General features: G+C 33.7%; 1 protein-coding gene across 5 annotated transcripts in view; it reads right to left on the bottom strand.

Moving 5' to 3' along the window:
* The window catches only part of LOC143255275 (kinesin-like protein KIF28), an 83,156-nt gene that overhangs the window by 7,552 nt on the left and 48,849 nt on the right, over positions 1-26,755 (bottom strand). For 4 of the 5 annotated variants that reach the window (XM_076510695.1, XM_076510698.1, XM_076510699.1 and 1 more), the window contains exons 17-21: positions 26,170-26,253; positions 21,358-21,420; positions 16,683-16,829; positions 11,098-11,223; positions 6,745-6,915 (exon numbers count right to left, since the gene is read on the bottom strand). In XM_076510695.1, coding sequence (XP_076366810.1) covers positions 6,745-6,915; positions 11,098-11,223; positions 16,683-16,829; positions 21,358-21,420; positions 26,170-26,253 — 591 coding nt within the window. The remainder of the gene's footprint in view (positions 1-6,744; positions 6,916-11,097; positions 11,224-16,682; positions 16,830-21,357; positions 21,421-26,169; positions 26,254-26,755) is intronic. The other variant, XM_076510696.1, reaches the window with a different exon arrangement.

Consider the following 26,755-nt stretch of genomic DNA (forward strand, 5'->3'; position numbering starts at 1 on the left):
TAACACAATAATGTATAATTATATTTTATTCTTTCACAACTGAAGGATATCGAAAAATGCACAAGATATTGTTATGAGTACAGTGGTGTTGGACTGGAGGCATTGTAGCACACCAACTTTTCCATATAAATTATATTATTACTTTCATTTTCTATGGAATATGTCCCAGACTCCTCCAGACTGAGATACTTTTGGGAGCATGGGAGTTACTTTTAGCAGCTCCATGTACTTTCAATATTTCACTGTAAAGTCTGCACATTTGACCAAACGCCCAACTTTGCAACTCCTTCCCACACCACTGTATATATAAGTTATATTTTCATGCCACACAAAATTTGACTTCAACACCATTATAAAAAATATGCATATTCTGTTATAAGTTAAAGAATGCATATTCTGTTATAAGTTAAAGGATGCATATTCTGTTACAAACTAATGAATAATGTTTGAAGTAACAACGTTTCAAAATAACTTCAATAACACAGTATTACATATACAATGTTTGTCACAGTTTCAGTTTCAAACAAACTACATGGCACAACTATAATACATATATAACAGCTGTCATATGCATAGCACCATATGTGCATGATATATGAACGTAACATGCATTTCTATTGTTGTGTGACACTTATTCCAAATTATCATTTACATAGTACATGTACAGGTTTCACATAATAAAGTAATAAAAGCTGTTAAGATTATTTCATTCTAACTGCCTTTGTTCTTTGGTTATTCATGAGGGGACAATACCTGTTCTTTCTTGGATGGTAAGATGTTATTGCAATACTGCACTTTGTACAAAGATGTGAAAAACACCATCCTTTATTGGTCATTCAATTTATACCTAAAGGTTGCAGCCACCCAAAAACATTGGAGAGAGTTATGGAAACTGTTGACGGACAACATCCACCAAATGGAGCTATCTTATCATCAGCTGATAAAATGGCAGGCACTGAATAATAAAGTAATTGAATCATGGGGCAGTGGTAAGCCTCATCAAACATGAAGAGATCTAGAATGACGTATCCTCAGATAGACTGTCCTACCTAACGATCAAGCAGCCATCCACACGTCCTACTACTGTGATACAACCATACAGGTAAACAGTAAAGAGGCAGGGCTATTCCAGTTCTCTCATGGTTTATATATTGTACTCTGTACTACAGATGTCTCCACAAGGAATTTATCCTAGAAGGGAGGAGTAAAGAATGTGAGTAACCCATGACTTGGCAAACAGCTGATGGTGCAACATGTGCAGGAAAGCCTACAACATGCAGTGGCTACTGCTTTAACAGCTCTAGGAAACTAAAGATATCCAAGACAAACTTGGCCATTGATTTAGGAATGTGTAACAAACAGGTTACACCAAATATGTGTGGTAGTTGTAGGTCTTGGTATATGCCTGATGAAGTACTAGGGCAAAAGATGGAGTTTCTGGTTAAAACTGAAGTTGTTATAACGTTGGTATATCTTGTAGTATATCAGGTGTTCAGAGCAAAATCACTACTCAGGCCAGTTGACACTAGCTTCATTCTATAAAATAAAGTAGATGTGAATGTAGTAGTATGCTCTATCTCTAGGAGGTTTTGTCAATAGAATGAAGGTAATAAAAGTTTTAATATACATATCAGCCATTCTGAGATACATTTTTATTTCAAGTGGCTTTCTCATCATCAAGAAGTACAAACGACACATGTTCAACAACCACTGAACTGGCTTCTCTGGTGCACTAGGGTTAAGTTCTTGTCACCTATGGTAGTATCCTGTTACTGGCCAGCCACTTGTGTTTTCAACTTTAAATGGTTATTCTTGGACTTGCCAGTTATACTCCCTCCATGAACTTCCATATACCATTCTGTCAGTTTGATCATCTCATCCATGTCTTTTGGTGCTCTCTCCTTTAGTAACTGTGACATGTAAGATGAGAATGTGATCGTAAACCATTCAAGTATTAGTAGACCTGCCAGTTCCTCGACACTATTGTCACACTTGGCCATATCAGTCCACCTGTACCACAAACTAAAATACAGTTCCTCCAGCACAAGGTTTTGACTTCTCTGAAGAAAGCCATTTTTAACTTGTAAAAGTCCATGGCAGCTTTTGACATCATGCCTACATACACCTGTAGGCCATTTCATGTGGGATATTGGCTGAGATAGACTGCTCATTTGCCTTTCTTCCAGCTTTGTCTTTGGGAAAATCTTTCATATCTCTCCAGGAAAGCATCCAAGTTGTCTTTCTGGTCATCAAATTTGGTAGTTGGGGTTGTCTCATCCTGACCACGTTGTCATTCTTGGGTTTTTCTTCTTTCTGTTGGGTAAGTTTGATCTCAATTTCCTGTTTCTCTTTTTCTCTTTTCTTTCTCTATTTGTATTTTTATTCTCTCTACTTCCAGTATCTCCTTTTTCTCTTTTTAGTCATTTTTTCTCTCTTCTCTGTCTATACTTTTCTATGTTTCTCTGGGTCCTGTGTTGTATAACAAACTATTACAGCTCACTGTCTCATAGCCTAAGTCACTCAATTTTTCTATCCCTTTATAAATATCATTAGACATGTTTATTATAGCATGATTATTATGTCTAAACTATTTCCATCATCACTACAGTTGTGCATATATAGACCTACTTCCACCATTGTTCACATCTTCTACTACTGCCGTTTACCATTCTATAATCTTGATTGGCTCATCAAATGTCAGGTTTCTGTGTGGGCAGGGATTCTATATAGTAAGTGTCTGGACTTGTTGGTGATAAATGTCACCAATAAATGGGCAGCACACAATCAATTTGTTTTAAAAGAATATATTAAAAACAAGTCAAACACTTGTACAAAACTTGGTTATCACAGTTGTATCCAGAGATTTAAGTAATTGTATTTTTTTGTCAGGAGTTCAGAGAGATGGTTCAGTTAACTTTGAATACCCTTTGACAAGATAAATTATTCTCTTCTATATCTGTTAGTGCAATACAAGTGGCTCACATTGGCCAGGTGGTTAAGGCACTCAACTCATAATCTAAGGGTCGAAGGTTCAAATCCCCATCACACCAAATATGCTCACCCTTTCAGCCTTGGGGACATTATGATGTAATGGTCAATCTCACTATTTGTTGGTAAAAGAGTAGCCCAAAAGTTGGCAGTGGGTGGTAATAACTAGCTGCCTTCCCTCTAGTCTTACACTGCTAAATTAGGGATGGCTAGCACAGATATCCCTTGTGTAGCTTTGCATGAAATTCAAAAACAACAACAGCAATACCATTTGTGAAACTCACTTTAGAAATTACCTGTTATGGATAAACTTACAAGCAATCTAAATTCACTGCATGTTTTTATAACACACAGCAGAAAAATCTAGAAGTATTTGGCTATCTAGTAACAACAATATTACAGATAAAGAAACAACTTAAAAGCTTCAAAAAGCTTAGTACAACAATTGAACCACATAAACAATAAATAACTTTTACAGAGTTACTAACAACAGTTGTGATAACTATTGCTTGTAAAATAATTAACCTTTAACACTATTGTTATGACACTAAATAATAATTAAATATTATGTGTGTTTTTGTGTGTGCCTTTCTTATAGCAAAGCCACATCAGGCTTTTAGCATTGTAAATCTAAAGACTTGCCACTGTCCCAGCTGGGGACAATTAAATATTAAATCACTAAATAATAACCCTTTGTATATCTAGTACCCTGGTGTCAGTATATCCACACCAAAATTGTGAGTTTCTGTTAGACCATGACACCAGTTATAGCATAATGAGAGCAGTGTTACTGGCATTATAAGGTGGAGTAGAAATTTTAATCATGTACACTAGTTATACACTCAAGGCTCTGAAATGCAGATACTGTATGACAAAGAAAGAACTATTTGGAGCTAATAGCTTTGTAAATTACTTTCAGTACTACTTGTATTGTAGAAAGTTCACTGTTTGAGTGGACCTTGTATTACTGAAGTGGCTGATGAAGTTTAAAAACCCCTAAAGAGTAACAGAATTCTGAATAACAGTGGTGATTTAGTCATAAATTATCAGAGGCTCACAACATGAAAATGCCTATGAATTGTCTTTCCAGATGGACAAATCCTGCCTTTTCAAAAACACCATGTGGGAAATGAATCAAAGAGTAGGAGATTCTATTAGTGGATGGATGCCATGATTAACACTTCAGAAACTTTGGAAAGTGCAATTTAAAGACACATATCTCTCCTTGTCATGCAGGAAAGAAAACACATGTTGCTCAGACTGAGGAACATATTGTGAATGCACGTAACCTATGGTACTTGTAAAAGCAGTTAGAAAAGTACAAAAGTTAAACAGTATAATTTTTATCAGCCAGTGATTCTCAGTCTGTTATTACTAGCATGAAGGCATGAAATTCTCCAGACTTTGCATTACACAATACCTAGAGACAATAAGATATTACTTGTACTTGCACTGACATTTAACAGTAGTTCTTCTAGTCACATTCAACAATAGTGTGACCACTGTATGATGTGTGCCACCCAGAGAAAAAGTATGCCTAAGCTGGATAAGCTCCAGCAAAAAATTGCTGTTTTTCTCTGCTTTGGATATCCCAACTCCAGTCCCAGATACTGGAACAAAATAACTTCCATATTTGTGACCATTAATTACTTCACAAAGTTAGCTGGTGTAAAATATATCATTTTAAGTCCTGAAAATGTAAGAGAAAAATTAGGAAACCTCAAAATTTATACATGTCCTGGACCATACAACTTTTATTCTATAGTTTTAGTTTAATTTTGTGTGTAAACCACAAGGTAATATTTTATATATGTCACTGAGTCGCGGAAGAATATCGGAAGACTGAAAGTTGCGTGATGTTAGTCCAATATTTAAAGGAGGTGATAAACATTGTCCCGACAATTATAAGTCAGTTTGTCTTACATCAGTAGTTGAAAAGGTTTTGGAGAGAGTGATTAAAGATACATTGTACAGTCATTTAAAGCAATTTGATATAGTGTCAAAGGTTCAGTATGGTTTTACTGAGGAAAAGTCTTGTTTAAAAAAGCTTCTGGCATTCTTTGAGGATGTTACTGCAACAGTTGATGAAGGAAATATTGTAGGTTTGCTTTACCTTGATTTTCAGAAATCATTTGATAAGATGCCTCATAAAAGACTTGTTACAAAAAATAATTCAGCAGATGTGAAGAAAATGTTATTAAATTGGATAGAAGATTGGCTGGGGGTTAGAAAGCAGAGTAGTAGTAGTAAATGGAGTTAGTTCTAACTGGATCACAATTACAAGCAGTGTGTCTCAGGGCTCTATGTTGGGTTCTCTGCTGCTTGTTTGATTTTTTTATTAATGATATTGACTCTGGAAAGATTAATTAAATTTGGAAGTTTGCAGATGACATTAAGACTGGAGGGCTAATTGTATCAAAGGTGCTGAAGACTAAAGGGAAATTTAGATCACTTGATGTATTGGACTAATACATGGCAGATGATATTTAATTATTCAAAATGTAAGGTGATGCATGCAGGTTCCACAATTCAAATTATTGTTACAGTTTAAATGAAAATATATTAAATATTGTGGTTGAAGAAAATATTTTATCATTGTGACAGAAAAAATCACTTAAGTAATCTAAAATAGTGTATTATAGCTAGCAATACAGCTAATAGGATTGGATTTTTAAGGTAGCATCTATAGAAATATTGAATGCAAGGCAAGAGCTATTATTGTTTCACTGTATAAATTACTTGTAAGACCTCATTTAAAGTATTGTGTACAGGTTTGGGCTCCCTTCCTCAACTGGATATTAAATTAGTGAAGAAGGTTCAGAGAAGACCTACTATGATAATACCTGGAATGGTGAGATTGTCCTATGAGGAGAAACTAAAATCTCTAAACTTGTTTTCTGTGGAAAGGAAAAGCTTCAGAGAGAATTTGATTGGTATGCTTAAGATTATATAAATCCATCAACTTGTTTGGTGTTTAATAGTGAAAATAGCAAATAAGGACTCAAAAATTCAAATTTTAGCAGTGTCGAAGTCATCTGCAGTTTAGTTAATATTACTTTTCAAATAGGGTGTTTGGCTGTTGAAATGAGCTGCCTTCAAGGATCATGGAGGCAAAAAATTTAACCAAGTTCAAGAAAATATAGGATGAATACTTGAATAGTAAGGGCATTTATAGTTGGAAACTGGAAAGGACATCCTTGATGGGTCAATAAGCTCCTTTTTGCCCCTTTAAAAGTTTATGAAATTTTCATCATGGTCCATTGGTTTCTTAATTGGATGAACAGTTCAGCTAATTTGTAGAATGTGTCTATTAGTAACCTAACTATAAAATTTGTGCTGAAACAAAGTTAATATAAAGAAATTAATATAAAAAGAAAAGTACTTAAACAAAGCTTAGACTTATTGAAAATCACAAGTCATAGAAAAAAGTTACTGTATATCTATTGACTATCGTGATATTGGACTACAAAATAAAATAAAATATTACCCTTAATTTAAATACATATATATTTATTTATTTAAGTGAACTTAAGCTTTCAACACAGTTAACATACTTAGATTTTCAACTGAATTGCATAAATACACTTACAAAACATTCAAATGAACAAGTTTAAACAGTAATTCAATGGTATCAACCCCTACTTTGATAATTCAGGACTCAACTAAAATAAATAAATTAATATTTTAAATTAAATAATTTTTAAAATTTCTTAACAAGTATTTTTCTCTGTTTTATTTTAAATGAAGTTAACATACTCTGCCATTCATCCTAAAACCATTAGCCAATTTGTTAGCATGATTCAGTAGATCAGCCTGAAACATCTGTTTAGTATTTTTTCCTTCGGCTTTATGGACAACTGAGTTTCGAACTTTTTGTTTCCCCCACACCTGTACCATAATGGCTCCATTATTTAGATAGTCAACCAGCTGAAAGGAGAAAAGATGTTCTTTTTTGATGATTGACTTATCCACAGTTTGAAATACTCATGTATCAGGTAATGTACAACCATTTACTGATTAACTAAGCCAAAATTTAAAATATTCCAAGTTAATTTTGGTTTTCATAACTGTAAAATTAGATTGATTTCTGTTTGTTTTTGTTTTAAATTGAAAGTTTATAGCAACAGAACTATTTACAACAGAACTATTTAATTCATAGCATCAAAGACAACTATAAACAGGCTCATTGAAACTGCAAGTTTTTCTTAGCATTTGCTATCTTCTTTTTAAACCATTATAAATTATATTGAAGCTTGGGTCAGAATCACTTATTTGAAAGAGAAGATGGCACAACTATTTCTATATAACTGTGGTTTTGGAACTAGAGTACATCTAGAAATGGTGTAAGGGGTGAGCAAACTTGGCAGCTGCCTAGGGCAGCAAACAGAGACCAGGAGGAAGGGAAGCAGCATAGGAATTGTCATGAGGAATAAACGGTAGAAAGTACGACCCTTTCCTTGAAAAGAGGTACACACATGGAATAACACAGAAGTTAGCATTTTTCTCCACTGAAATGTATTGTTGATAGATATTTCCTCTCACAAAATAGCTTTTTTTCTATTAATATTACCTTCTATTGGTGCAAATTTTTAACGCTCACCATAATCTACGTGCAAAAATATTCCACCAACAGAAAAGGTGGTACAACCCATATCATAACCAGCACCCATTTTACATTTGCACTTGTTGATCATTTAGAGGTTGGACAGAAGGCCTACACCATATATCACCAGAAGTAGGGAGGCTGGGTTGGAAATGTGAGATGAGAAATGTATTACCTATTGGAAATACATTTCCAGTGGAGAAAAATGTTAACTTTCAATACAATATCTTACTTCCTCTCACAAAATAGCTATAATTCCATATTAAACTGATGGAAGGCTGGTGAAAAAATGTTCCCCTTTAGGAAGTGCCCAAAGAGAACCAGGAAGTGTGGAAATAAAAAGTTGGTTGGTTTGGTGTTTTATGGCACAAAGCAGCTTGGCTATCTGTACCAAACATCCAGTAAAAAGTTAAAATTAAAGTAAATTTAGTAAAATTCATAAAAGAAAATTAAGATAAAACAAAACAAAGTTAGAAAAAACATAAATAACATTAAAACCCATGTTTACATTTAGTCTACAGCAGTAAGAGAAAAAACTACAGTAATACAAGTTGTAAAGGACTTTCTGTAGCATAATTGTAATTATCGTAACTTGCTAGGAAACAAAAAAACAACATCACACCTCAGTGGGAAACCATGCCACATCTGATCCAGGTATACTTTTCAGTCTTTTATAATTATTTTGTGAACATAAAAGGCAGAAAAACATGAAGGAATTCCAGAATATGTATGAATGATTAATGGGACCCCTGTATATGAAGTGGCTAGAGCACAACAGACTGTAGGTATAGTCTGACCTTATCCAACACCATGTAGTATATCGAATGGTACATCAAATCCATGGTAGGTAGAGGATCACCCACCTCTTCACCTTGAAATGCAAAGTGATGTCAGCTTCTATACCAAAATCTGTCTCCACTTACATGCACCTTCAATACAACCAACACCAGATCCACCAGGAACCAACATCCAGTGGATAGCAGAAAGGTGGAAACTCTGGTGGGATAACATTTCTGGTATACAACCTAGCTGCAATGAGTATGGTACTTTCAGTCTGCAATAGGAGGAGGATACACAGCTGTGCACAAGTGGGAAAACGTATCGTATCCAGCTATAACCAATGCCAGATATATTGGGAGCAAACATTCAGTGGACAGTAATAAGGTGGAAAGCTCTGGCTGGATGACATCTCTGGCATAAAATTTAGCAGCAATGAGTATGGTACTTCCAGTCCAGCATTGTATCCACTGGATGTGTACCTCTGGAGGATAGTATGAAGGAAGAACACTATGGTAGGAAAAAGCATTTTGTCAGATATATAGACAGTAATACAGCAAAGTGTTAAAACCAAAAACTGATAGCATCTGGAATTGAATAGCAGGTCTGTAATAGCAAGTGCTATACATCATCGACACTTGCAGAATGCTACCACCCTACTCTCACCTGAGTAATATGATTTATCACTCAGGAGGACAGGCCTCCATGATCCACCATCCCAGCAGCTAGGAACTGGTGAATGGTAAGGACTCCTGCATTTCATCAGAAGAAAGAAAGGAAAAATACCCTGGGGAATCTTAGATCTGAGAAAGTGCAATGGGTGACTGTGATTCCCTATTTTGAAAAGAAAAGTTACCATGCCAACAGACACATTCAAATAAAACCTCATGGTATCTGGAATTTACATCACAGCCAGAATAGGAAGAGGCTAAATGCTGAGGATCATTAGAGACAAACAGATATCTCTGTTCTGCACAGATGTATGGTCTGGTATGAACATACTTATGATGTGAAAAACTACTAGAGAGAACTGCTAGCAGTACTAAGGAGCACCCAATCTCTAAAGTGCACATACCTTTATCCTGCAATATAATTATCTAGGCATTGATGTCAATAGAACAAAGACACACAAACAACACCTGATAACATCTGGAATTATGCATCAAGTCCATGGTAGGAAGGACTACAATGTAACTGACATTTAGCATAGTCACAGGATGGACAGTACAGATGTTAAAAAAAAGTATACCTTGTCAGGCAGCATTTGCCACAGAATAGGATCCACTATACACTAGCCAAAAAGGTTCCAGAAAACATCAAATAATTCACAAGCAAAAGCCAGCATGTCTGTATAATACTACTACCAATCTAGAAAGGCGTAATGAGTGCAAATGCACTATTTCCAACAGGGGTTGTGTCATATTCCTACTGTTGGAGGGCTGTTGCATGATCATTTGCATATGGATATGCAGAAGGGGGATGTGGAAGACAAATAGCAAGCATTAAATATTTCTGCCAATAGAGGGTAGTATTAATCAAGAAATTTATTTTGCATGAAAAGATAATTAAGTTATCATATCGGAACTGGTATTCCCTTCTGTTATTAATGGCCTCTTGTGTATAAAATAAATTATTTTACCTCTAAAAGTGTAAATAAAGTAAACAGATGCAAGCATGCAGACCTATATCCTTGCCCAAAGCTACATTTTACAGAATTTATCACTATGACTTGAATGACTTCTTATTGATACCTCAGATTTGCATTGACGCTACCAGTAGTTTTCCTTTGTATGGACAGATGGCAAAACTTTCAACAGCAGTTACAGCAAATGTCTGTGTGTTTGTAGTGTGTTCTGAATTGTTACTTCTTTCTGTGATTCCAACTCATACTGAAATTAACTGAGTTCCAAAAAGACAAGGATATCTGGAGCATGGAAAGAAACTGAAGAAAGTATTCAAGCAACAACAGCAAAACTCACTGAACAAATATTTGTGGATGACTGTCCCTGCAAACAACAATGCAATGAGGACACATCACGTTGCAGCAGGAAATTGAGCTTTATATTTCCTCTAAGAATCATCTTTGACTGAACCTAGTTACATCTTAAGAAAAGTCGCTATTGGTAATAATTTCACTTAATGTTAAAAGTTAATTTATTATTGTTTCTAATTTTGTTGAAGTGTATTGGTGTGGGATTTATGAAAACAGTTTAGTTTTTTAACTTTCATTATTTTAAATTTTGTATCATATTAACAATACATGCTTTGTTCCAGATTAAGTATAATGTTTGTTTGTTTTAGAACAAAGCCACATTGGGCTGCTTACTGCATCTGTTGTATGAAATTAAACCCAGAATTTTAGCATTATCAGTCTATAAACTTACTTCTGTCTCACGAGGAGAAATATTAAGGAAGTCTTCACATTTATATTTTGTGTAAGTACAATATATATCTGCAGTTTGTCATGTTTGAAATATTCCTTATAAAGTGCTATATATGTTTTAGTTATTTAAAATTGGTGCATGTTTATGCTGAAATACATTAAGACAGATTTTTTTTAAATTAATCAGTCAGCTGTTTTAGGTACATAGAATACTGCACATTTAAAATTACATTAGACCATAAACTCAATGCTGAATAATAGTTATTGTTTCATTCTTTTTAAATAAATAAACATCCATATGAAGGAAAATGTCAATCATAAAATTTCATGAATGCATATAGCTTACCTGTTGAGTTACAGGTTTGAAAGAAAACATTTTCTGATGATTAAAGTCGGGATTAATAGTACTAGTGACAATTTCCGAAACAGTGTCTTCTTCATCCAAGAACACACGATATTTACAACGAATATCCTGAAAAGGTTAAGAGAAAGTTGAATAAAAAATTATGAATTTAGGGTGTCACAGGTACACTTTCCATTGTTAATACATGAATTCAAAAGAACATAAGTTTAGATTCAGAATGATTTCATTTGTATATACATTTTATACATATAATAAATACAAGAAAAGCCTTAAAATATTGTTAACATCACTTTATTTTGAAGAAGCACAAATATACCCTTACAATGTTTCAAAAACCTAGCATTTCAGGGGTTTTCAACAGATTTGGCCACATCTTACCTAGATTTGGCAATTTTTATTCCAAATATGAATTAAACCATTCAGAACAGGCTAGATCCTTTCCGTGTCTGGCAACACTGACTTGAGATCAGAACCATAAACCTTTCAGAACTTTCCTTATAAATAAGAACTTCTAAGCAAAACAAGGAAGAGTGTATGTTTATTCAAAATCTGAAAGACACCTTCCAGATCTGGCAATAGCTTACTCTAGTAGTTCTTTTATCACCCCCAGGCTGACGGTTCAGTAGACAAAATTGTATGGATCGTCAAAGATATGGTTGTTATGTTGTTGATTAATCTCACTCATACAACTGAGATAAACATTTACTGTATATCATGATGGTGTACACGTTCTTGTTTGAGTGATAAGTCTTGATTCTTGTGGGTGTGATGTAAGGTCATCACTCCAAGAGCAAACTTCCAACAATGTCCAAATTTAACAAATAAATGCCTTTGCAGTTCAACAACTAGAAAAATCTACTGTACAACAAAAGAGATGTTCCAAAAAACAAACGTACCAAAGTAGAGAGTGAGTGTGGCTTTGGTATATGTGAACAGCATGAAAGAAACTCAGCTATGATTAGATAAGACTTCATCTTATTCTCTGACAAGTTAGTCCATTAGTGAATGAGTTGATTGTTCATGAAAAGTGTGCAAAAAACACATAATACACATTGAACATTTAAATCTATATAGCATCAATGAATCTCTAGTGAACTTACTTGACCAGGAATCAGGACAAGAGCACTGTTTTATCCCACTTTGAATCATAAGATGAGCATGAAATAACTAAAAATAATTATCTGGCCATTCAGGAATTGAAAAATTTAAAGGCAAAAGAAACTCCAACAGTCAATAAAATATTCAACAATGATCTTTTGATTCATGTGGCTGAAGTTAAACATGATTTTTAAAAGTTAGAATAGCCAGTGCCAATAGATCTAATGCCTAGATTATCAACAGCTTATCTAATTGGAAATGATAATTAGAAATTCAAAAAACCAGCTGAAAAGATGCTATGACTTGCTTCCTCAATTGTCATGGTACAAGTTGCAATATACTGTACAATTACTGCTCAATTATTTAGTTAGAGCAATCTGTTGGACATTAGATTAGCTGGACTTAAAAAAAAACCTTGTAACCTTTACTTTATAAAATGTTGAAAAGAGTTTCACTGCAATATATCCATGGGATATCAGATAACTGTTCAATTAACACAGTTTAGGATGGCTTGTGCCAGCAAATGTAATTCTATTACATCAAAAATTACACAAATGAAGTTTACAACTAAAAATTCAAAACCTCAGTTCAAAGGGCTTTGCTAAAAAGTGATTTTGCCAAGTCACACTTTTGTGAGAATCACCTGATCTAGCTTAGTGGTAGGAGCTCTATGAAATGTACTGCATGATTTTCACTAGATCTTTCCTTGTACATCTAAAGTGCATATAATCCCTCTACATCCAAGAACTCACCAGACTGTAAGTCAGGCCAACTGCAAAAGTTTTGAGATATTGGTGAAGTAAACCTATTTGGTAACCATAGAATTCTGAGCATAGTGGTGGTCATCATAGACTGCTTCCTCCAATGGCATATAAAAACAAATCAGAGCCTTCAACACAAAAGGGAATGATTGTAAACAAGAGTCCCTCTTCTTTCCACACAAACATCTTTGATAACATTCTTGATTTATATCACATAACCTACATTTCAATAGCTGCAGTGCAATAATGTGCTGTCATTTAGAAGCCATTTTCTCTGAATAATTGAACATAGAAATGAAATTCAAAATAACACAAACTAGTTTTGCAAGTTAATATTTAGTCAGCATTCTATTGGATTTCGGTATCGCTTTACCCCAATGCCACGTTTTCAATAAGTTTGTACAGATATTCCTGAGTGGTTGCCTGCCATCATTGTTTGAGTACTTCAAAATGTTCATCTTCTGTGGTTGGCTTGTTATCTTTCATTAATCAGTTCAACTCAGCTGATAAATTTTTCAATCATATTGATATCGGTTCATTGACCTGGCCATTTCATGACATAAATTCTCTAAGATATTTTTTGATGACTCTACAATTAAAGAGAAACTTTTTTGATTATTTTGTAGGTTAAATGGAATAAGAAGGTTTAAGAAACTACAGCAGGTGCACAAATTTTTTTATGAGAAAATATAAATAAAATCATGAAAAGTTCAGGTATTTATAAAAGCCAGTTTTAAAATTAGGATTTCAGATCATATTTGAACAGATCTCATGGATTAAGTTATAAAAAATATAATTTTGCATATTTTTCTGTTATCTAATAAAAGGTATAACAAATTAACAACAACAGAAGGCTACTTTTTTGCCCACTCCCTCTAAGTGTATTTTTAAGTTATTGTTATACGTTTTAACAAATATTCAATATAATAAAATGTCTAAAATTACACTAATTTGACCAGGACATCTCATAATCATTTGATATTTACTTTAGTTCTACAGTAAACAGCTAATGGGATCCTACTATTATTTATTGTTTTTATGCATAGGAAATGATACTTTGTTTAAAAAAATATATTAATGGTTGAAACCATAGCTTGAAAATGTATTTATGATTAATACTGCAGTCAGTTCATGGGAAAGAATGGTGCTATTCATTGTATTTCACATTTGTCGACTTTTCATTTCACTGTACACTGATGATTGCACTACATTTAGGGTGGAGAGGATAAGATACAAAAGTTTTACCAAAAATAACTTTTGATTTTCATTTAGAAGATCCTAGAGGTTACACAAATACAATAAGACATATTTTTATTCTTAGCATGAAAGTAATCTTTGTCCCACATTGACTCAGTTAATGTTTGGGAATTTAAAGAAAAATATTTAAAAGAAATACTTTATTAAAATATCTGCAGTATTTAGTGAAAGACTAAAAATATTAAGTTTAGAAAGTCTAATAGATGATCTTAAGTTTGTCACTTTAGAACAGAGAGAGAGAGAGTACTTTCAATCATAGAAAGGATTGTTCATAATCTAAGGAAGTACCCACCTTGTATGTGTGTGTTTAATTATATAAAGATCATGCTTTTTTGTACATTGTACATTATTTTGTGTCCAGTCTCTTTATTTCATTCTCATGAACACACATATTCAGAAAAACTCAGTTTTACTCGGTAGTAGTTATTTTGTCAAATCTCATGTTATTCATTGGACCTAGCCCATTGCTCCAGAAGTAGCTGGTTTAACCTAAATGTACCACTGACATGTATATATATATACACACACACACACACATATAACCTAAACATTTCATTTCTAATATGCACTGGTGTTTCAATATTAGCAATATTGAAAGTTCCAATATTGGAGGGTTGTTTGATCCACCTCTAAACATTTTGAGTGTCTCATGAGTGGAAAATGATAGTTTATACATTATAAACATGCAATTGAAAGCATGTTTAAAATTTATAATACTTCAGCTTTGAAAAGGTAAGATCACCATTACAAAAAAAGTCATGTTCCATCATAATATCAGAAAAATAAATGATTGGTCATTCAGCTATTGCTCATGAATAAGCATTTGTTAGAGATTTATTTAAATGTTTTAGAGTTCATAATATTTAATTTCAGTACAAAATAAGAAATAAGATCACCATGAACAACAAGACCAGAAATAGCACTAATGTTGCCTTCTTAAAATAAGAGGTTCTATAGTACAACCACTCCTGTGAAACATCCATATCCAATGCATCTTTAGTATCTGAAATCAATTGCTGGGATGCATTGCACTTCCCAAAGCATCCCATACATGTTTGATACATGCAATCCATTTCATTCAGTGAGTCTCCTCTTCAAAGAGTTTATCATATTGATAATAAACGTCATGATCTATTAAGCTGACCTTATGACCATCAGCAGCACAGAGAGTCATAAGGTATAGTATCAATAATTTGTTAAATTAATGTCACTAGTTTCCTGAACACAGAGCTTACCAGGCCCATCCTTTCCACACCATACTTCTAGCACTGGTACATGCATTACATATTTCTCTGAAAATGAGGTTTGAATTGATTTCAGATTCTCTAGAAATTATTATATGTATGTTACCTTGTTGGAGAATGAAGCAATACTCTTTTGAAAATTAATATTGTTTCATAAGTTGTTGGTCCACTGGGTATGTTCTTGGTATCCTTACATTCCAGCTGTTCCTAGCCTTTCTGTAAGCAGAATGCACTCACTCTGGATCTAAGCTTGACCATAAGCAAGTGAAACCTGTGTGTAACCCTTTGAACACTAGCACATCATCCAGCTGTGTATGACAACAATCTCAAATAAGCTACCTGCCTACACATATGGCAAGACATAATTGTCAGATAGCAGTTATTTACTTTTGTTATGGTTGGTGATTTGGCTTGTTTAGGTGTTCAAACAAATGTACCTCTGGTTTAGAAGCAGTACTATATCCAACTAATCACTCTGAGACACTTCTAGCTAATTAATAACAGTCTATAGCTAGTTTCCATTTATTTGAGAGCTCTCCATATACAGGAAACATTAAAATATCTTCTTTCAAGGCTAGTAATGGGTCATGGAGATCTTTAAATATTTCAGGTGTTGAGATTCAGTTCAAAGTGAGAACTAAGAAGGGATTGTGTAAGATCACCAAATATAGTATGAATGGCCAATTAATTAAATTCTAGTTCGATGACTGGTTGGCAGATGCCTGATCTCCATAAATATGAGCCATAGGGGTGACTTTCATTCTTTTGCATGTCATTTCACATGGTCCAGCATGGCCAGGTGGGTTAAGGCATTCAACTCATAATTTGAGGGTCACGGGTTCGAATCCCTGTCACACCAAACATGCTCACCCTTTAAGCTGTTACATTGTGATGGTCAATCCCACTATTCTTGGTAAAAGAGCAGCCCAAGAGTTGGCATTGGGTGGTGATGACAAACTGCCTTTCTTCTAGTCTTACATTGCTAAATCAGGCATGGGTAGCGTAGATAGCCCTTGTGTAGCTTTGCCCAAAATTAAAAAACGATCAAAACAAACATTTTTCATTGTACAGCTAAAGTTTTGTAACTTCCAATTAACATTTAAAAGTTTTGTGCTGTGTATTTGTACACATTAAACATTTCAATAACCATACAGTTTATTCTGGATTATATTAAATAAAATTAAACCAGTGCATTTTATATACTTACCCTGTACTTATTAGGTAAACCACGACATCCATGGATTTTCATTATAAAGTGTAAATTCTTCCCAATGAGTTCAGTTGGATTGTCTATAAACACATCATCATTTTCAGAATATTCTTTTCCAGTTTCTGTACATGGTACAACTTCCACCTATGTAAAAAAATAACCTAAATAATTTTTCTTAATGCCATATAACATGCTTTTGCAAACTGCAATTACTTCATTAAATCCATAATGAAAATTAAAGCTTCATTTTTAATTTTGTTTATTATTTTGACAGAAAAATATTCTTCATGTATAAAACCGTTTTTGATGAAATCAAATGATATGATAAAAAATGAGTTGTCAAACATACTCTTTTTGAGTATTAATGTTGAAACACAATGAAATTATTTTGAATGGCCAATTTTCTTCTTAAAAATTTTTGTTTAACTTATTCCCACTCAAGGAACAATCCTCCAATAAAGATATAGAACTTCCTCTATTTATTAAGAATGAGCATATTTTTAAAAGTGTTATTAAAATGTGAATATCTAATATGTTTCGAAAACCCCAGAAAAATGTAAGCTTTCAAGATGGTTTTAGTAAATTGATTACATAATACAACTTTAAAGAGCAACAGGGAACATTTTGATCCATCTAAGCCACCTTACCTACTAAATTAAATTAAAAACTAAAGAACTCAAAACTAGCCCTTATCATTTAAATATTTATCAAGAGTGCCTTTAAATTAACTACATCCATCACATCTGAAGGCAACTCTTTTCAAAAAGTACACAACCCTTCAGAAAAATAAAGCTGTCTTAGCTGTACATTGCTCCTACCTTGCCAAAACTTATACTTGTTACACCTAGTCTTACCAATCTCACCATAAAATACAAGAAATGATGCATCAACACTTTAAATTCCCTTAACAATCTTGAAAACCTCAATCAGGTTCCTTCTAACTCTTTCTTTGTTCAAGAGAAATCAAGTACAGAGTTCTTAATCTATCTATGTATGGTAGCCTTTCCATCTCAGGTATCATCCTAATAGCCTTCCTCTGAACTCTTTCCAACAATTCAACAAAATTGATCACAATATTCCAAATGCAGACTAACCAATGATCCATACAATGACACTGTAACGTCTTCAGATTTGTATTCATTATTTCTATTGATTCAATAGAATCAATAAAATCCTATCTTCCCTATAATAGCAACAGCACTTTGCTTGGATGGCTTAAGAGAGTGATAAAATAGAACACCAAAGTATTTTCCTTCCATAATGCTGTTAAGGTTGTTCCAGCCAAAATTAAACTCTTAGTTAAAATTGTGATATTTCACATGCATTATCTTACATTTATTATAAGTAATCCTTCCATTTATTTTCTCAATTCACCAACTAACCAAACCCATTTTGTAAAGTAGTATATAGCATCCTCCTCACAATCAGCAACACCCAAAACTTTAATGTCATTTGTAAACTTAAATAATCTACTGATCATCACTTCATCTACATCATTGAGGTAAATCAAAAAGAGCAAAGGTCCTAACATTGATCCCTGAAGTAATTCACTAGGAACATTAATCAATCCAGTCACTCTTCCATCCATTTAGGCAATTTATCCTCCACATAGATAACTTTTTCAACAAGCCTTCTGCGTGGCATCTTGTCAAATGCTTTCTGAAAATCCAGATGTACCACATCTATACTTGTGTCCTCATCTACATAAGCATTAATCTCTTCAGTGAATGTTGAAAGATCAGTAAGGTAAAATTTTCCCCTAGCAAAACCATGTTAACTATTCAACAAAATTTTAGACTTTGTTAAATGATTTTGCAAAACATCCTTATCAGACTTTCAAAAACTAATATAAGAATAATGACCGTATAATTACTGGAACAATTTTCAACTCCAATAAAAGGTGACTTTAAAAAAAGCCAACTTTCAATCATCTGGCACTTGCCCACTATCATGAACTTAAGTAAGTATTGTGTGACCCAGGAGTTTTATCATTCTTTACACTTCCCAATTATTTCTTCACAAGCTTAGAATTAATGTGATTATTTTGTTAAATCCTATTTCTATCTATCAAACTTCATTAATAACAACTGAAGAAAAAGTGGAAATTATTAACTCAACTAACCCATGATCAGATATTAGCCTTTCTGTATCATCCTTCAAAGACCCTACTCCCATCCTAATATTTTGCTTATGCTTGATGTGTTTGAAGAAATTCTTAATAATATTTTTTCTTATTTTCAGCCAGGCTTTTCTCATACACTCTTGCTCAAAAAGGTTTATACATGTTTGAAAAATGTGATTTCTGGTCATTTATATCATTTTAAAACTAAATTCACTTTGTATATTGCTATTAAAATTTCAAGCTTTATTTCTGTATCTCAAAACAACTGGTATAGGTATCAACACTTTTACTAATAAGGAGAGAACAACTTTTTGACCTTCCTCAGTCATCTTCAAGTTTCTTGTGATCAAGAAGTTTTATTTCTCTACTACTCTGCATTACCCAAGTTCATTTTGAATTGGTTTAATCCCTTGAACATGAGAGTGTTCCGAGACTTGTCCCAAACATAGTGTCTGGGGTGAGATATAAAAGCCAGGAATTTTGGTGTTACTTTTGTACCCTACCTATTGGCAACGTGTTTTCAACTCTGTAAATATTTTTGGCATTATGCCAGGTCCTACTGATGTAGATTTGAGAAATCAGATGGTTGCCTATGACAATGCTGGCTTGAAACAAGGTGATATTGCAAGATGACTTGGTGTATTCAAGCAGACCACCAACAGAGTTCTCAGAAGAAGAGTTGCAACTGGAAGTGCGAGTCCCAGCAGACCTACAAGCCATCCACGTGCCATTACTGCATGCAATGATCACCGAATCCTCACCACTGTCATCCAAACTGTACAATGGCTCCAAGGTCAACAGCTTCTGAGTTATATGTACAACAACTTATCCAGATTTCACACCAGACAGTTTCCCAATGGTTGGTGCAAGCTGGACACAGATCAAGACGGATGGTTAAGAAACCTAAACTGACAGCTAGACATAGCAACAACAGGCTGCAGTGGGCTCAGTGATACCGTAATCTGACAATCACACACTGGAATCATGTAGTTTTTGCTGACGAATCCAGATTTCTGCTCCACACCACTGATGGATGGATATGAGCTCACAGGCTTCCTGGAGAACAGCTGAATGTTGAAAATGTTTAATCCAATGTCACAGGAAGTGGGGGTTCAGTACATGTCTGGGGTGCAATTTGTTCTGCAGCTGTCAGCCAGTTGGTCATTCTAGATCAAAACATCAATGGTGCTGTGTATCAGGATATCCTAGACCGCCACTTACTGCCATTTGCCCAGGGTATTTTCCAGGACAATTTCTGGTTGTAGCAGGACAATGCACCAACTCACAATATACAAGATTTCTTGCAACAACGTGGTATGTTGCTCCTTGACCAACCACCTGTAAGCCCAAATATCAGCTCTTTAGAGCATCTTTGGGATGAAGTTGGCCATGCAGTCAGGAATAAGAACAATCTCTCTACAACCCTACAGCAGCTATGCCAAGCACTGACTGAAGAATGAAACAGAATTCCAAATCAAAGACTCGTAATGTTAGTTAAGAGCATGCCACGCTGCCTAGCTGACATTATTGTAGCACTTGTGAGCCACATCTGCTGTTGAGTTAAATATTCTGATGTGAATTATAATTGTTGCACATTTATTATTTTCAGATTGGTACTAAATATTTCCACAAAATGATGGTCTTATTTGTTTTGATTTAGAAGTGGAAAAAAAAAGGCCATTTCTGGTGATACAGATTTTAAGTTCTACAGAAATTTCCATGAAAAAGACATAATCATGAAATATTACACAAATGTTCATGTTATAAACATACTTACCAATAATTACAAAAGGAAAAACATTGCACACATTAAAAACATGAGAAAAATAAGAGACAAACAAGCTCAAAATATCACATGTAACAACCTTTTTGACCAAGGGTGTATACTTTTTCATTTTCTAATTTTCCACTTAACCAACTCTTTTGGTGTTCTAGAATCCTTCAAATCTTTCATCATCCCTTTCTTATATTTATGATGCTTTTCTTTAATTTTATTATTTATAACCTTTGTAGGTCAACCTATTACTTTTACTTCCAGTCATAATTTGTCTATGAGTAACATGGCTATCTTTATTAACTAAATGTTAAACCTGTGACTTCTTGATTGAGAATTTACCATCTGAGTCATTTGAAGGTTAAGTTTATGCCTAGTCACTCTGATTCGATTTCATAACAAACAAGTTGATAAATTTGTCTTTAAACAAGAATTCATCTACATTTTCCAGTTTTTCACAACCCTTACAATAACCATACATACAAAATATAAATACAAAAGAGAAACTTCTAGAAAATGGAATAATACTGCCAAAAGAAGACACAAATCCATCAGCTTTAGCCTATGTTGAATTTAACGATTTGAGTGAACAGTATATCCATGCTCATAACATTTTTAAAATTATAAAAATACACAACTGACAAAAAAGAAAAGAGTAAACACATATTTTTCTTCAAAAATTCATTATATAAAATATACTTTTTCCACAAATTTAATCTTTATTATAAGAGCACAACTTTATCTGGTTTAACTACAAATAAAAAACAAATGCTTACATTCATGATTCCCACTTCAGTCCCTTTAAAATCTGTAATTTCCAACTGTTCTTTTTGTTCCACCTTGTAGACAAATACAAAAGATTAATTGGTAAAATCAGAAAATGCTGCACTTACAATAAGAAATTTGAATTTAACTGTACACAAAGAAATAAAATAGTTTTCTGACATTGAATACAGAGTACTGCCTAAAATTTGATTATCATCTTTTTATTTCTTGTATTATTTCTTCATCACATTTCACTGACAATAAAGACTTCAATAAAAATTCAACACTCTTTGTTAAGCAAATCCAGTCTTTAAAACTATCCCATAATAATGTTATGGTTTCTATAAATATATTGTATTTTTATTCAGTTTAATCCCTGTAAATGAAACTATTAGTTGTTTTGAAAAGAGATTAAATCTGAATAACATTTATCCACTAGAAATTAATGATATAATAAACATGAGAAAACTCAAACCAATGTTTTTTATTTTCAATTAAATAACAAATTCTATACTCAAATCCAAGAATGACCTACAAGATATTCTTTCTCATTACAACTTTGTGTGATTTTTCAAGAATTATTCTTAAACTACTATTCTTTTCCAACTTTCACTGAAACCAAAACTTTTGGTAAGATATGTGAACAATATGCTTCAAGTGTAGAGTCATGGTGACATTAAGTTAAAAGATTTTTCCAAAAATTCAACAATTCATATGATAACGTTAAATTTACAACTGAAATGAAACAATGATTTTTTAGATGTCTTGTTAAATTATGTCTTCCCTAAAAATGACAATTTATCATAAACTTTTTGCAGTCACAGCATCACCACAAATAAATTCATACCACAATTTTTCTCAAAAATATTGGTGGGTTCCATATTCACAATAGAGTTTTTCATATTACATCCAATGATGTCTATCCTTTCCATAAAATTAACTATCCTAAAGGATAGAGATATGAGCTATCAATTATTGATAAAATTGTTAAAATATAGTTCATAAAATGAATCTGTTCGATTTTTAAGGCACTTTAAACTGTTTATATGAAAAAATATATGACATATTTGTCTATCTTGTTCCCCTGACATCAACATCTCATATCAAAAAGGAAAGCTTTTGTGTAGATATATGGACTGCCAAATTTGTAATCTTTTTTTCTTTCACTGAGAGAAAATAATTTTGAATAAAAACAGAATTTATAAAACAAAGTGTCAATGTAGCAACATAGTTTATATAGGTCAGACACTTTGTAAACTATAATTTTATTTGAATGAACACAAACTTTCAGTGACAAGCAAACATTGCACTTTATCATGTATACATGAACATGGTATTAACTATGACTATGTGATGAAATTGAATTAATTTTATCACTGAATAATCATGCTGATTAATGTACAAGAGTCAGTGGAAATAATTAAATAGAGAGTTTTTTTAAAATAAAGTTGAAGCTCCAAGAGTTTCTATCTTCCAGCTGTAGTTAGATTAACATTGTATAAACATGTATATATTTATTTTCTAACAATGAATTTAGTATATTATTTTATATTAATGTTGAATATTAATCTTATTTACATATATATATATATAATGTGTGTGTGTGTGTGTGTGTGTGCACATTTATTAGTGTTCATTTAAATAGAAGTTAATTTAAAAGTTATAATTTTCCTATACTGAAAATGTATTTCTCATAGGTACTTATCTACTCACAAGACTAGCTGTTCTCATTTGGTGCTGCTCTTTAGTTGCAATTTTATTACTAGCACAAGCCTTATGCTCCTCCCCTGTTGGAAATGGAACAACAAGTCTCTCATGCAAATCATTATCCATCATTTGTTAACCAATAGGAGCATGACATTCTCATGTAACGTAGTGGCTCCCTCGACACTCACCTACCTAGCCCTCACTTCAAAGTCTGGCAAAAGGAGATAGCACAGGCAGAAATATGAAAGAAAAGTGGGGATTGTGGGCAGAAGTAAGTACCTATTGTAAATACATTTTCATTATAATAAAATTATATTGTCTGATATCATACTTACCTCATTTACAAGATTTGATAGAATCCCACATTGAAATAAAGGAAGAACCAGTGTGATGGAGAAACAGAAATATTCTCAAAAGCATCCAAGGATACCTCTGATCATGAGAGAAAAATAGGGGGTCCAGTACCACTCCTGAACCAGGTATATTCTCCTTTTCGTATAATGTGGGAAACACAACGGGAGAAAACACAAGGTGTCATGTGGCTAGGGCATGATGAACTATATACAGCAAGTTAACAGTATCCATTACCTCCTCTATGGGGAACCAACATTTCATAAGGGTAAGATGAGGACACCAAATGTGTACATAAAACATCGAAGGAGCCACATCTGTTTTTGTTTTGTCTTGTTTTGTTTGACACCAATACAACACCACTGCCCTACTTTCCATTGAATGGTTATAGCCATCTATGTGAAATCCATCCAGGAAGAAACCTTCATGATCCAACACCACAGTGGTTATGGAACTGAAAAGTGACAAGGACTCCCCTACTTCACTTGAAAAAGAGGAGAAATAATGCAATGGAGAGCCTAGAGGAGTGTTGTTACTGGAGAAAGAAGAGAGGTAGGGGAAGAATAACTGAAAATGGAGGAAGGGAAAACCATGGATGAGCAGGCCAGAAATAAGCAATTTGAAAAACCACGAACAGAATGTTAAGGAAGGAGGAGACAAAATGATAAATTAGTCTGAGAGAAGGATAAGTAAATAGGAATATGTTCAACCAAATCCAGGTGAAGACAATCCTCAAAGTTGGGGACAGAAGACCAAACCAACTGGTGAAAGGAGGAGGAAGTAATTTATTAAACTAAGGGACAACCACCAAATGCCAAGACAATGAAAACAAGAAATTAAGAGGCAACTCCATCATGTAAACCCATTCCAGTTGTGAGAACAATCATCTAGAAGTCTGAAGGCACCCTGTACTTGACACAACAAATTAATCTGGCCATAACGGGCCTAAAAGATTCAAGTGGAAAAACACAGATCCAGACTAGGTATATCCATTGAAATATGAGCCATAACTGTTAAGTGGTCAGATTGAAACATGACTAAACAATCCTTAGAGATAGGAAACAAGGATTCCAAGGCTAGCAAAGAGCACTGGAATGGTGATAAGAAGAAAATATATAACATCAGACTAACATCTAAAACCCAAACTGTGATCAGTACATGCACATCAGCCCTGAAGGGATCCATCTATGAATAGAAAAAAAAATTAGCTTGCAGAGTGGTAGTATAATTCCTCCAGAAGTATAAACTTCAGATGAGCTTGACCACAGGATAGAAGAGAAGTCAGACTCTGTCCTCAAAAGTGATAAGAGCCACCAGAGGAGAAAGAAAGGGAGTAGAGAGGGTGTATTGAATGGCCCATGCCAAACTCGTAATGGTGACTAAAATCTTTTAAAGAATGAGAGCCTGAGAAGGACGAATGAAATGAATTAATTTGAATATAAAACCAGTCCATTAGAGTACTGTCAATAAGAATCTAACAACTAGGGCAGGTCGACACTTGCTCAGAATAGGGAGAAGAAGCCAGACATTCCAGGAAGAGCACAATCCCAGTTCACAATTTTGTAGAATCGAGGGCTCCACCAACTGACAAAAATGGAGAATGCCAAAATCAGTACACCATCCCATGATAGAAAAATGGGATAAAAGGACAAAATTGCCCTGAGATAGAACATTGAGATAAATATTGGAGTTGACATTCGTAATCATCCAAAGACTGTTAGCAAAGGCCCACCAAAATAAAGGTAGGATGCTGTAGGAACCACAAACAAAGGAGAGTAAACCTCTAAACAGTGTGAGAAGGTATGAAAGGCTGTTGGGTAAGGGAGTAACTGACAAAGAAAGGTGCTGGTGTGACAAGGGATTATGAGGTAAAAAAAAGAAACAAGCAAGCTGGACTTAGAAGGAAGCAGAAAGAGATAAAGCCATAAGACAAGAAACTGACAACCCATTAAGATATATAAGGGCTGCACTGATTAATAAATTCAACAGATAAGGTTCCATTACACCCAGACCAACTGTGCAGCCTCCAGAACTGATGTTTGTGTACCTCACATCATTGGAAAAAACAATCAAATGTATGGCACGTTGGGAAGAAGAAAGGACTTAGAATGAAATGTCTTGTGAACAAAAACTGATAGCACAGCTGGTGCAGGCTGGGACAAATGTGGCATTGGAAAAGAAAGAGTAGAAAATTGTTGGACTAAAGTGACTCTAGACACCAAGAGCTCTAGAAACATGATAAATATGTAATGTCACAAAAATGGAACTATATGAAGAACTCGTAGAAAAGATGCCCAAAGAAAGGGTCCATAAAATAAGGGATCACAAACCAAAATCACAGTTGCAGTCAGAGCCAAAGAAAAGAGGTAAGAAAATAGAAAAGTAAGGGTTGAGAAGATGCCCACAGGAAACCATTCTGAAATCCCAAGATGTACCTTGGACAGGAAAAGGACAAATGAGAGGAAGTGCAATAATAAGCATGAGAAATTAAAGACAAGATAGCAGTACCCCACTGGGTCAAAGAAACATTTTGGGAGATGTCCCACAAACTGGCAAAATAAGCCCAATATATGTGGGTCAATTAAGGACAGCCCCTCCAACAATGAGAGAGAGAGGACTGATTAAAGGACGAAAAGGGAAACTAATGCAGTCTCTCCAAAGAAGGGCAAAGCTTAAAGTGAAAATCAGGGAACAAAGGATTATTTTTTCTCCATAACTAAAAAAAACTAACTAACTTTCTCTAAGTCATGACATCAATGGCTTACCATATATGCTAAAGGTTGCAGAAAAACTTGAACATTTCCAATGCGTACTTCTGTATTGATATCCTCTATGAAAGGATCTCTCTCCTAAAATATAATGAAAACATGTAGTTAAAAAACAGAGAAAAAGAAACAAGAGAAAGAATCATTTCATTGGACTGATTTTCTTTTAGTCATTATTCAAACAACTTAAAAATAATTTTACATTATCATAGAGTTTTTCTTTTACAAATTGTAACAATGCTTCCACTTTATAAACATGTTGATGAATACTAAAGAGAATATTTATTTTTACATTTAAAATGTGTGTATGTTTTGTACATAATATTGAAGACTATAAATTTAGCATCATTACATAATAAAAACAGCTGCACTTTTGGTAACAATGCATACAACAATAACATTTAAAAAGATATGTTTTACAGTACAATAAGATTTAAATGCGATGTTAAGATAACTTATAAATTATAACTTTTAATAATACTGGGATTGATTCTGTGGCCTAACTTATATATTTCTAGGACTAACAAGTTACTATAATCATTAATTTATGCAAATTATTAAACTGTAAGATTATGTTGAAATGTAT

The sequence above is a fragment of the Tachypleus tridentatus genome, chromosome 7, assembly GCF_004210375.1.
Source record: "Tachypleus tridentatus isolate NWPU-2018 chromosome 7, ASM421037v1, whole genome shotgun sequence".
Classification (NCBI taxonomy): Eukaryota; Metazoa; Arthropoda; class Merostomata; order Xiphosura; family Limulidae; genus Tachypleus; species Tachypleus tridentatus.